The sequence below is a fragment of the Anneissia japonica genome, unplaced genomic scaffold (assembly GCF_011630105.1).
Source record: "Anneissia japonica isolate Jap-2015-1 unplaced genomic scaffold, ASM1163010v1 scaffold9_len2422644_cov172, whole genome shotgun sequence".
Taxonomy (NCBI): Eukaryota; Metazoa; Echinodermata; class Crinoidea; order Comatulida; family Comatulidae; genus Anneissia; species Anneissia japonica.
Window position 1 is genome coordinate 1,276,232 of NW_022758107.1, and position 12,324 is coordinate 1,288,555.

The window sequence follows — 12,324 nt, forward strand, 5'->3', positions numbered from 1 at the left end:
TCGTTGTCGTTGTCGTTGTTGTTGTTGTTGTTGTTGTTGTTGTTGTTGTTTCATTAATTTTTTGTGGATGTTTCCTCAGATTTTTCCACAATTTGTACGCATTTATTTTGCTAGTTGTTAATGAGCCAATTTGTATCCCGTTTGTTAAAAATGTCCACCTCACTTTGTCCTTCAAAGGTCAAACAGCATGAGCACTTGCCCAAACGGACGCTACAAGACTTTGAAGATTTTCTCAAATGATGATGTGTTTAACTTTCCGAGCCGACTGCCAGGAAACATCCTGAATCCTATTGAGAGATCGTATCCAAGTTGGCCGGTAAGTATTCCTACATCCACACATACACACACACACCCACACCCACGTACACCACATGATCACTGACCATTATAATAATTATTATTGGGACTATAGAATGACTACAATATGGGACTATATGCGTTCTAATGCTTTTCATAATATTAATGACGTCATTAATATTTAGATGAAATATTAAAAAGTAAAATGTAGCTGCATGAATCTCTGGTGCTTTTTAATATCATTGACGTCACCAACAGATATTATGATGTTATTGATGGACACACCGAAGTTTTGAATAATAATGACTTCATCAATGTTTAGAACACATGCTTTAATAAATATTATGACGTCACGGTTGTATTTTTATTTTAATACAAGATGCATTTGTTTTGCACACTGACATAGTACAGCTATTTTTTTTTATTGTCAATAATGTATTATTTACGATATAATCTGGTCTCGAAAGGTCCACTGATCAGTCTCAGATAATACATACTCCAAGTATCGAAATGCACGATGGCGGGCGTGCATTTCGATACTTGGAGTATGTATTATACTATCTAATCTGGTCTCATCTGATATATTCTTGTATTTTTACATTTTATTTATAAAGTTTCGTTTTCATTGATGCACAACCAAGTTTTCTAATTAGTTAGTCCTGGTGTATAATCTTATAACTTCTCAATCAGTGATAATTCTAATGATATATTTTTCAGAATAACTGAACGCAATGCCCTCCAATACGCCTACCGTTTAATGTTAACTATATAACAGACTATGCCACTTAAATTAACCAATTGAATCACTTAAGTGTGTGCAATGCCTTGTTATTTAAATATCGGCTAGCAACATCGATCAGACTTAAAAGTAAACAAACATCACTTTAAACACGTGGCAAGTTTCCTATATTTTAATTGAGACACAGACTCGTTCACCTGAAGTGTGTTCTTGCACGAAGTCTTCAATCACGGTAATAAATACCCATACTAATGACTAAAGATGCTGTCGGTTTGTATTAATCATTATTCTGTAGATTTTCACGGACGATCTACTCCTGTTATTTTTTGTTTTTATATAGGGAAGTATACGAATAAAGATTGAAGTTTGGGATGACGATGGTAACACTGATGACAAGGTTGATTACTATGCAATTAATGTAGTTGTACCCGCAGCAAGTGATAGCAGTCTAGCTACAATTAACACATACAACCTGAATGGAAGAGGCACCTCAGCGTAAGTAAATTCTAATAATAATAATAATAATAATACCCAAACATTTATAAGGCGCCAATTCCAAGTTGAATGATCAAAGGCGCTAGCGTTATTACCCCTGGTCACTGGATAACGTACAATGGCAAACCAGCACGAAGTGCAACCTTCTCTGCTGCTCCCTGGGGTGTCTCCTTAGTCGTTCGTTACTTCTACTATAACATTTTATATATTTTTGTAATGAATTTTAATATATTTTTGTGATGATATCTAAAGTATTTTTGTAATGAATTTTAATGCATATTTGTATTGTATTTTAATGTTTGTTTTTTTTTTTGTAAAATTTAAATTTTGTTCCAATACTTTAATCCAGCATCTGCTGCTAATGTATATTATATGTGAAGTGATTAATAAAGATACTGATATAATTTATTACATAAAACACAAATGTTTATTTATTCTGTATTTAATGTGATAACTTTGAGTAAACCGTGCAGCAGTTATTTCATTAGTAGATCATATAATAACTCCCTGCATAAACAAAAAAATGAATATTAGAAAAAAAAACCAAATTAACAGTAATTATTAACTATTAATGACATTTGTAGGGTAAAAGCTTACAATAAAAAGTAAATGTAAGTTTGCTTTCAACTTTTATAATTTTTAAAGGCTTAGTCTATTAGCAAAACACCTTTTTCGAAATTAAAAAGTCCTAGTATAATTTTTTAAAACAATATTGTGGTATCTGTTATTACATAGCATTACGTAACATTTAATTGTCCAAGGACCTTACAATTATAACATTTAACAAGATTTCCGTTTCTCGAATATTCAATCACCTATTAGTATTACATCATCACAAACCGTGTATACATAGGATCTGTCATCGTGCCATTGAGGAATTGATTAATACTTTCTTGGTTGGGTTTCTAAACGGCATAAATAAAGATTCATCAATCCATACTCTGTGGAAATGAAAATATCCTGATTTATCTATCCTTGATTTGCTGTAATGCTGCTTGTAAACCCTTAAGTCCTGATTCACACTAGATCGATCTAGACGCGCTGACGTATACAAGTAGTATTGTTGCTTGCAAGTTGATGCTAATGTGAATACATCTTCACTTGGTTCACAAATAGCAAGCTCCATAGGCAATAGGTGATCTTTGCTCTCTTCTTGTTGAGCTGTGTCGTTTTCCACTAGACGAATTTATTCGCGCGAATCGAAGGCGTCGGTTCGGTAGGAATGTGAACGCGCATGCGCATGAACCGACGCTTTCGAATCGCGCGAATAAATTCGCCAAGTGGAAGGCCGGTTCCCACTAAAACTTGTCAAACGAAAGCGTCGAGCGTCACGCGGCAAGCGAAGCGAATCGCGCAAAGTTCACTTTTACTTGCGTTCGCGTAAACGTCTATCGTAAATGCCCACATGGAGTTATTATAACTCCATGCTTCCCAGTAGTTCACACAGAAAATCAATGATGGTGACTGCAAAGAAGTCCTAGGATTTCTTGCATTTGAGTCAATACTGGTCTGAATTGGACAAGCAGCAAATTTTGCAATATCCTAGTCAACAATAGGTACCACTATTGTAAAATCTGTTGCTTCTCCAAATTGTTGTCATCATTCTGGATTATTATTGTAAACGTACATGTTTGAATGAATGAATGAGTGTGAACTAAGATTTACAATTGAATATATGACTGCCACGCGAGAACGGAATTGTTTGAACATTCAAGAAACGGATGATCTATGTATTTTTTTCACCAGTACAAAGATAGAATTCAAGGTCTACTGCAATGCGGACTATTATACACCCAGTTGTGACGTGTACTGTCGTCCCCAGAATGATGAAGAAGGTCACTACTATTGTAATAAGGACACGGGCGAAAAGATATGCTACCATGGATACACCGGTGCCAACTGTAACTTTGAAGTTGATGAATGTGCATCTGATCCTTGCAGAAACGGTGGCACATGTACAGATCGGCTTTTGAGTATCACATGTTCCTGTCTACCGGGGTTTATTGGTAAGTATTGTATACAATCATGATGATTTTCTTTTACAGAATACTATTATATTCAGCACCTATGCCGGTGCATTACAAAGATAGAGAGCCATATTTATCATCGTATGGTACCATATCATATTCATACATCTGCTAAAAGGCCAATTCCTCCGAAAACTACACTCTACAGAACTAGAAAGTCATTTGTTTTTAATTCTTCTTCTTAACGTTTTCCATCTTTCGACATTACGCTTTCCACAGTTTGTTTCCGTTTGCTCTGTTCAAGGCAGGATGATTTATTATTTTGATTTTTAATATCATTCACATTTTTAATTCTAATGTTTAAAAGCTCCGATTTTACTCTTTTCCATTTTACTATTTTATATATTGGGTATATGTCGTTTGTAATTTTTTTTTCTACCAAGCATAACTAATTTTTGTATATTTTATATATAGACATAAAAAAAGTTCTTGAATATCGATTTTTTTTTAAACTGACGGTATTGAATGAGTCTAAATCAGTCTATACAGCTTCAAAGAAAGCATTTATATTAGATATATGTCGTTTATCATTTTTTTTCTACCAAGTATAATTTCTGTATATTTTATTTTAGGCCTAGACATATAAGAGTTCTTTAATATCGATTTTTTTTAAACTGACGGTATTGAAATGAGGATCAGTAGGCCTATTACTCTATACAGCTTCAAAGAAAGCTTTATTATGTAAAATTAACGAGCCCAACCATAGATTTATTAGTCCACTATATAGGAATCCCCGATTCTAGACATTTTCTATATTTAGATATTGTAACTTGTTAAAATTAAATGAGGAAATATTATTACAATTTATCTCTCTTTAAAATTTTCAGGAACTTTCTGTCACGTTGATTTAAACGAATGTGAAAGTTTACCGTGTATGAATGGAGCAACGTGTGAAGATGGTGCGGGCGAATACATATGCCACTGTCTTCCAGGCTACGAGGGTTTGGATTGCCAGGATGATATCAACGAGTGTGAAACATTTCCTTGTAAAAAAGGAAACTGCACCGACCTACTCAACGACTATTCATGCTCTTGCGCAGCTGGTTACACTGGGAGGAATTGCGATGTAGATATAAATGAATGTGATAGTGACCCTTGCTACAACAACGGCACATGTTTGAACGGCATTGATGAGTTCTTGTGCGCATGCCCACCGGGTTTTACGGATGATTTCTGCCAGACTGAGATTGATGAGTGTCTAAGCATACCGTGTCAGAATATGGGCACCTGCGTAGACCGCGTAGCTGACTTTCTATGCGAGTGCGTGCCAGGGTTCGAGGGCCACACGTGCGAAATAGACGTAGATGAATGTGCAAGTGACCCATGCTATAGCAACAGCACCTGTATTGATCACGTAAACGGGTTTAATTGCGCATGTACTGCAGGTTATACAGGTGTCTTATGTGAAAATGATATTAATGAATGTTCGAGCCTGCCCTGTATAAATAACGCCACATGTCTCGATAACATAAACGCATATGAATGCGTTTGTGTTGATGGGTTTTACGGGATCAATTGTGAAAATGAAGTCAACGAGTGTTTGAGTTCACCTTGTCTTCACGGAGGCTCTTGTGATGATCTCATCAACGACTTTAAATGCAGATGTGTACCAGGATATACCGGAATACGTTGTGAGACCGATATTAACGAATGCGCAAGTGCACCATGCGAGAACAACTCAACGTGCTCCGATTTAGTCAACAATTACACATGCACGTGTGTAGCTGGGTTCAGTGGCACCAACTGCGAGGTCAACATAGATGAATGTGCAAATGAGCCTTGTTTCAATAACGCAACTTGCGTGGATAATGTGGACGGTTATAATTGTGTATGTATGCCAGGATTTGAGGGCGATCTTTGTGAAATCGAATCTAATGAATGTGAGAGTAGCCCATGTTTTAACAATGCGACGTGTGTAGACTACATTAACTTCTTCTCGTGTATTTGTCTTGGTGGATTCTCAGGAGACACATGCGAGACAGAAATCGACGAATGTGATAGTCAACCATGTCAAAATGGAGCAACATGCTTTGATCACATCAATGCGTACACATGTAAATGTGTACTCGGGTACGCTGGTGGGAACTGCGAGATTGATGTAGACGAATGTGCTAGTCTGCCGTGTGAAAACTACGGACAGTGTATTGATTACGTTAACCACTTCCAGTGCAAATGCGCACCTGGGTATACAGGTGACGTATGTGAAACCAATATCGACGAGTGTGGAAGCATGCCTTGTTTCCATAACAGTACTTGCATTGATGGTATAGACCGTTTTAGCTGCAACTGTCTTGAAGGTTACGAAGGACACCAGTGTGAGTTTGAAATAGATGAATGCTTGAATCAACCCTGTCAAAATAACGGCACATGTATTGATAAACTAAATCATCACCTATGTGTTTGCGTGCCAGGATTCATGGGTAGTTTATGTGAGGTCAACGTAGACGAATGCGAGAGTAATCCATGTCAGCATGGTGCCCGGTGTTATGACTACATCAATGGATATAGTTGTGAATGTCGCAATGGCTACGCAGGAGCCAACTGCGAGGTGGATATTGATGAGTGCGCAAGTAGTCCATGTGCAAATGCTGCCACATGTAAAGATCTTATTGGCAGTGTTAACTGCACATGCACGGCAGGATTCACTGGAAGGTTGTGTGATATCAATATCAACGAATGCGAGAGCTCACCTTGCCAACATGGCTCGAAGTGCCATGATGACATCAACAAGTTTTCATGCGACTGTGCATTTGGTTATGAGGGAGAATTTTGTCAGATAGACATCAATGAATGCTCAAGCAACCCATGTCAGAACAACGCAACGTGTTTAGACCACGTGAACAGATTGGTGTGCACATGTTCACTAGGTTATTCAGGATCAACCTGCCAAACGAATATCGATGAATGTTCGAGTTCCCCTTGTTTAAATGGTGCAGTGTGTAATGATGTAATAAATGGATACAACTGCGTGTGTCTACCAGGTTTTGAAGGTGTGAACTGCCAGGTTAACACAGATGAGTGCGCCAACCAACCTTGTCTAAATTCAGCAACTTGCGTCGATCATATAGACAAGTTTATTTGTGAATGCGCACCAGGTTATGAAGGACAGCTCTGTGAATCTGAGATCAATGAATGCCTGAGCAATCCTTGTCAAAATAACGCCACGTGCAACAATGACGTTAATCGATTTGAGTGCAACTGCATCTCTGGGTTTGTTGGACCGATGTGTGAAATTAATGTAAATGAATGTAGCAGCTCACCGTGTCAGAATGATGGTGAGTGTATTGATTACATCGATAAATACAAGTGCGTTTGTCGACCTTTATATTTTGGAGACCATTGCGAGTTCAAGAATAACCCATGTCTGAATGCCCCATGTGGTACACACGGTGCATGCGTTGAAGAAAAGCATGGGTTCTACTGCCAATGCGATCCTGGATTCTCTGGCATCAGCTGTGAGAAAGAGATAGACGAATGTGCGAGCAGTCCATGTCAAAACAGCGCTACTTGTATCGATGCTGTCAATAGCTATTCCTGCACCTGCTTGTTGGGATTCAAGGGGGAAAATTGTCAGGAAAATATTAATGATTGTTTTGATGTGGATTGTAAGAATGGTGTTTGTCAAGATGGTATTTCATCATTTAGCTGTCTCTGCTTCGACGGTTTTAATGGTGAATTTTGTTCTCATAATATCGACGAATGCCAATCAAATCCATGTTTTAATAACGCCACATGTGTCGATGGAATCGATAGTTACCGATGCATCTGTGGAACTGGTTTTTATGGAGATCATTGTGACTTGACAGTACCGCCAACCACACCAGCTCCCGATTGGTGTAATGGGATTACTTGCCAAAATGGAGGAGCATGTCTACAACTTGAATCTAGTTTCAGGTAGGATACGTTTACTTAAATATATTACAATATTGTAAGTTTTGTGTGAAGGGTGGTATTTTGTGGAATGGGGCATGCGACTGTTGATTTTTCAGTTTCTAATGCCAGTGTTTGTCCCGTGAATGACTGCATACCGTGTTGTGAGGCTAGTTCTGTACAAGATGATGATAGTTTTTGTAAGTCAAATGATGGAGAGATGCGTTTTTGTAATGTACAGTATGTCTTCTTTTTAGTATTATTCGGTCTGGTAACATTCCAAACATTCTCTTTGACTAGATGTGAATGCTTGAACGGCTTTTCGGGCTCTCTCTGTGAAGTCGATGCTTGTCTACCTTCACCATGTTTAAATGGAGATTGTACAAAGATGGGTTCCAGTCCAAGCTTCAACTGTAAATGTCATACAGGTTTTATTGGAACATACTGTGATGCTGGTAGGCGAAAAGCGAAATCTAATTAAATATTAAAGCTGGATATTTACAAATTGAAACATCTAATAAATATTGTTTACTCTAGTCATGCTTCCCAAACAACAATAAAGTAGGATTTGCTTTATGGTAAATTTCGTCAGACTTGAATTATCACTCATAAAAAAAATTGGATTTCTTATTCTTATTTCAGATTCAAGTCTACATGCATACACAATGAATTTTAATGCAATCGTTGTGAATAAAACTGATATGGAGAACAAGATCGAATTGTTATTGGACCCAACTGGAACGCAGGACATTCGGATAGAGATTGTTGACATCATCGAGTCTAACACCTTGCGGAGAAAAAGGAGTGCAAGGTAGAATATCTGTACTTATTGGTTTTTTTCTCAGAATTGTAGTGGTGTAACTGGCCATTAGGTCAGAACACTAAATAAAGGAATGATGTCAACCTGCCTGCTGTGGTCGTGGCACCCCAGGGGGTCACCCAGGGGGTCAACCCAGGGGTCCCAAGTCTCCCGGAACTCCCAGGAGTCTCCCGGAAATCGGTATGGTTTCCTGCACGGCCGCAAACAAAGTAAAAATCTCCCGGAAATTCACTTATCTCCTGCAAATTCAGTAAAAAACAAATCTTTTTGTTTTATTTAGGCCTAAACTTTGGTTGCCGATTATTTTTTGCAGTCTGACAGTGCCATTTCTAAAGGTGCCTATTCTAAAAAGAAACGTCATCACCTCAACTCCAATCATAGTGGGCCTGAGGTGGGCGTGGCCCTTTTTGGTACCTACACTTTTTCTTCATAGAATATATAGCTCCCCTAATGTAAACAAATCTCCCGGAAATTAGTTCTTCCAACTTGGGACCCCTGTCACCCAGTCAAATTTCAAGGAAGGTTACACAACAGAATGAAGACTGTTTGTCATCAGTCAAAATCCCGACTACATTTCACACTTCGCACGACTGATTTTCCATTGTCCTAGAAGACGCGTTCCACATGCAAAAGTGTAAGATATAACACTAGCATCCCACACCAGGTTGAAAAAACCATTTTTCTGAGGTTTCACCCTCCAATTTCACTTAAAGCAAACAAGCCACAATATATTCATGACAATTTAACATTTATGTTTCAGCTCTTCCAAAATTACAGTCGTTTTTATAGCAAAACGGAACGGAAGTTTAATGAAAACGGAGGAATTGCGAAATGAGATTGCAAAATATACTGTCCCTGACATCAACCATGTGATGGCACCCTATGTAATTTCTACAGAAACACAAGCCAGCCCAGAACAAGCTGTTCAAGAATCAACATTTGTAAGTTTCTGACACCCCTTTATATTGAGACCACTTTATAAATGTACAGTACCAACTAACAATCTTCTATCATAGACAAAGTCAAGCTTATACTTGGAGAGAAGATAAAGGTGGAGGTGAACTGTATATCTACCAATTAAGAGGCATAACTAACAATTAAATAATAGTCTGCATACCTAAACTATGGAACCATGAAAACACTTGAGAAAACCAGACTGAGGCAAGAAAGCTAATTTGATTTTTAAATATTTGCTTATTCAGAAATCATGGATAAATGGAAACTGGCAGATTGTTGTGTTTGCTGCAGCCGGCTTTCTCATCATTATACTCGTTACTGTACTAATTATACTGAAGTTCAGAAGGTAGGTCTACATACAGTGCTAAATCTTTGTGTTTGTTTGAAAACTGAATTTTATACATTGGTACTTGAAAAAACAGAAATTGACTCATGATATCCATTTTATTCATTTTAACACTTAACCAGCAGCAAATAAGATACAATTATGGCGATCATTTCAATATTTTCATATTAGGCGGAGAAAAGAAAAGAATGTTAACCCAGTGGTTCGTGTTGAGAGTGTCAAATTCATAAACCCTGTGAGTTCCTACTTCGAAGGTGCCGAATACAATGGAGGAAAACCAAATATGTTTCCGACAGATACGCTATTAACTGACGTCATAGATCTCAACGCTGATGATCCTGCTTGGGATAGACCCGAGATGGAAATGTCAACGTTCAAACAACAGTAACGTGTTAACTTTCCATTTAACACATTTTTATACTTTGTTTCATAGTGGATATTTTCATGATTTATCAAATCCCCATATTTTAATGATATTGAGCTTTTTGAAAACTCTTGACAAACAACAGTAATGTGTTAACTTTCTATTTAACACGTTTTTATACTTTGTTTCATAGTGCATATTTTCATGATGTTGAGCTTTTTGAAAACTCTTGACAAACAACAGTAACGTGTTAACCTTCCATTTAACACGTTCTTATACTTTGTTTCATAGTGGATATTTTCATGATTTATCAAATCCCCATATTTTAATGATGTTGAGCTTTTTGAAAACTCTTTCTGGAGCCATGTGTTTTGGATCCATTAAGCAATTTGTGCTAATCTACGCCCATAGGGATGTGCCTAGACATAACTACTTGCCATTCAATCTCCGTCTTAACGGCTGCAAAATTTGATCATAAATAATTGTATATTTGTATATATTATTAAGTTATTATGTAATTGTTGAAATAGAATACGTATAAAATGACCTTAAGAGTGATGCTAATCCACAGGAGTAGTGTTGATTATTTTGTCGTATCAACGACACATCAGCAACTGAGACAGGAATTAGGCAGGCAAGGTCTTATATACTGTGCTAATAAGCTAACAGGTGCCGTAAAAGTATTTAGGGAGGAAAAAAGAAAAAAAATAAATAAAAATTTCAGGCAATTTTTTTTTTTCTAAATACTTTTTCAATTTTTGTAAGTTGTGTAATGTTTTGGCATATTTCTTCGTTTGTTGTTGTCATCATTGTAACTATAATAACTCATAAATGTAATTACTGTATTGTAAGTTGTAAATAACTAATTAATTTATTTAATTAAAATATTAAAAAATACATTTAATGTATTGGTGCAAAATATTTTGTAATCTTAGTAACCAATATTAAACAATGGGAATATCTATGTATACAGTTAGGGGTATACAGTTAGGGGTGGGGTGAATATATGGGTGGGTATGGGGGTATGTTATAGTTGACGCATCGATATTGATTGCTTAATACAGGCTGTAACTTTGTTCATATGCACACTAAACATTACTTCCAACGTTAGAGCACCATCGTTATGCGTACTGTATTTAGCTTTACTTAATATAGCTCTATGCATTTTTCAATGAATAAAGAAATGTGGTATGCAAATTTACTTACTACCATTCTCAAAATAGGGAGTTGGATTCGATGTTTCTGTAATACTCTACATGTGGCCATACAATGTGCTTTTCGTGAATACATGACTCTGTCTGTTTTATATCTTGCATGGACATTTCGGATGTACTGTGTAGGTTGTTTTACGTTGATACGTATGAAGCCACATGATTGGTAGATGAATTGATGACATTTTGTCACGTGATGTTCAGACTGTCAGTGAAATGTGGAGGATGTACTCTGTATTGACTTCAAAGACATTCCACAACAAAACTTCATTCATGTATTTTGGAGCTATTTTGATTTTATAATTAATGTAGTACTGTATAAAAATATTTTGGATTATCTAATTTTCTGTCCACACTAGCAAATTTTATGTGACAATTTTTTTGTGATGTGGCCATATATGGGCTAGATGGTGACATATTACACCCAAATATAGGCATATCACATTTATTTGTCACAAAAAAATTGACAGTGTGGACAAAGCTTTAACCCAACTGATCTTGTCACAAGAAGGGCCTCCCACCGTGCGTGCTTTTTTCTATCATTAAATGATTTTGTGTGTATATTAATGTGATACTCTTTTCTTTACTAGTAAATTCTATTCAATTTCTGTTCATACTCATCAAAACATGAACCATGCAGGCGTGGATCTGGAGTTTACCCTGACTATCGCACAGATGGGGTTCCAGGGTCTGTCTCAGATGGCGTAATATTTGCTTGTTCTGTCGCTGGAAGACAAATTTTAGACGTGGGGCAGGGGGGTTGTCTTAGGAATGTTTTTTTTTTCTAGATGCTTGAAAATGTACTTTTGTGCATTATGAGACGTCTAACAATTAATGAATGAATACACGCTGAATTCATAGTTTTTCCCTACTTTACTACGGACAATTAATAATTATGAGGAGGGAGGCACCGTAGCTAGGTGATGACAGGCTCCTGTGCAATATTAATTATCAGGCTCTTTGATGTGAAGCATCAACCGAGGCTATGGTTGGGAGTCTGGCAATATTATCGTCGTCGTCACATTTTCAATGCACACAGCCGGACAGCACACAGCTGAACAGAGTGGTGGATTCAAGGGTGCCTCCTCTGAATTTTACAAAATTGTAAAAAATTGGAGAAAAAAAGAAAATTATATTCAAATTTTAAGTTTTATAGTGCCACTTCCAGCCATCTAGAGGTGACATAATTGTAAATTTT

The 12,324-nt window shown here is 36.9% G+C and overlaps 1 protein-coding gene across 1 annotated transcript in view; it reads left to right on the forward strand.

Annotated features, from left to right (window-relative positions):
* The window catches only part of LOC117125051 (fibropellin-1-like), a gene marked incomplete in the record, with an annotated part of 28,281 nt that extends 16,594 nt beyond the window's left edge, over nt 1-11,687 (forward strand). Inside the window, 9 exon segments of the mRNA XM_033271418.1 lie at nt 178-316; nt 1,377-1,531; nt 3,278-3,537; nt 4,386-7,452; nt 7,729-7,883; nt 8,071-8,239; nt 9,009-9,189; nt 9,451-9,551; nt 9,723-11,687. Coding sequence (XP_033127309.1) covers nt 178-316; nt 1,377-1,531; nt 3,278-3,537; nt 4,386-7,452; nt 7,729-7,883; nt 8,071-8,239; nt 9,009-9,189; nt 9,451-9,551; nt 9,723-9,939 — 4,444 coding nt within the window.
* Between the last annotated feature and the right edge of the window lie 637 nt (nt 11,688-12,324).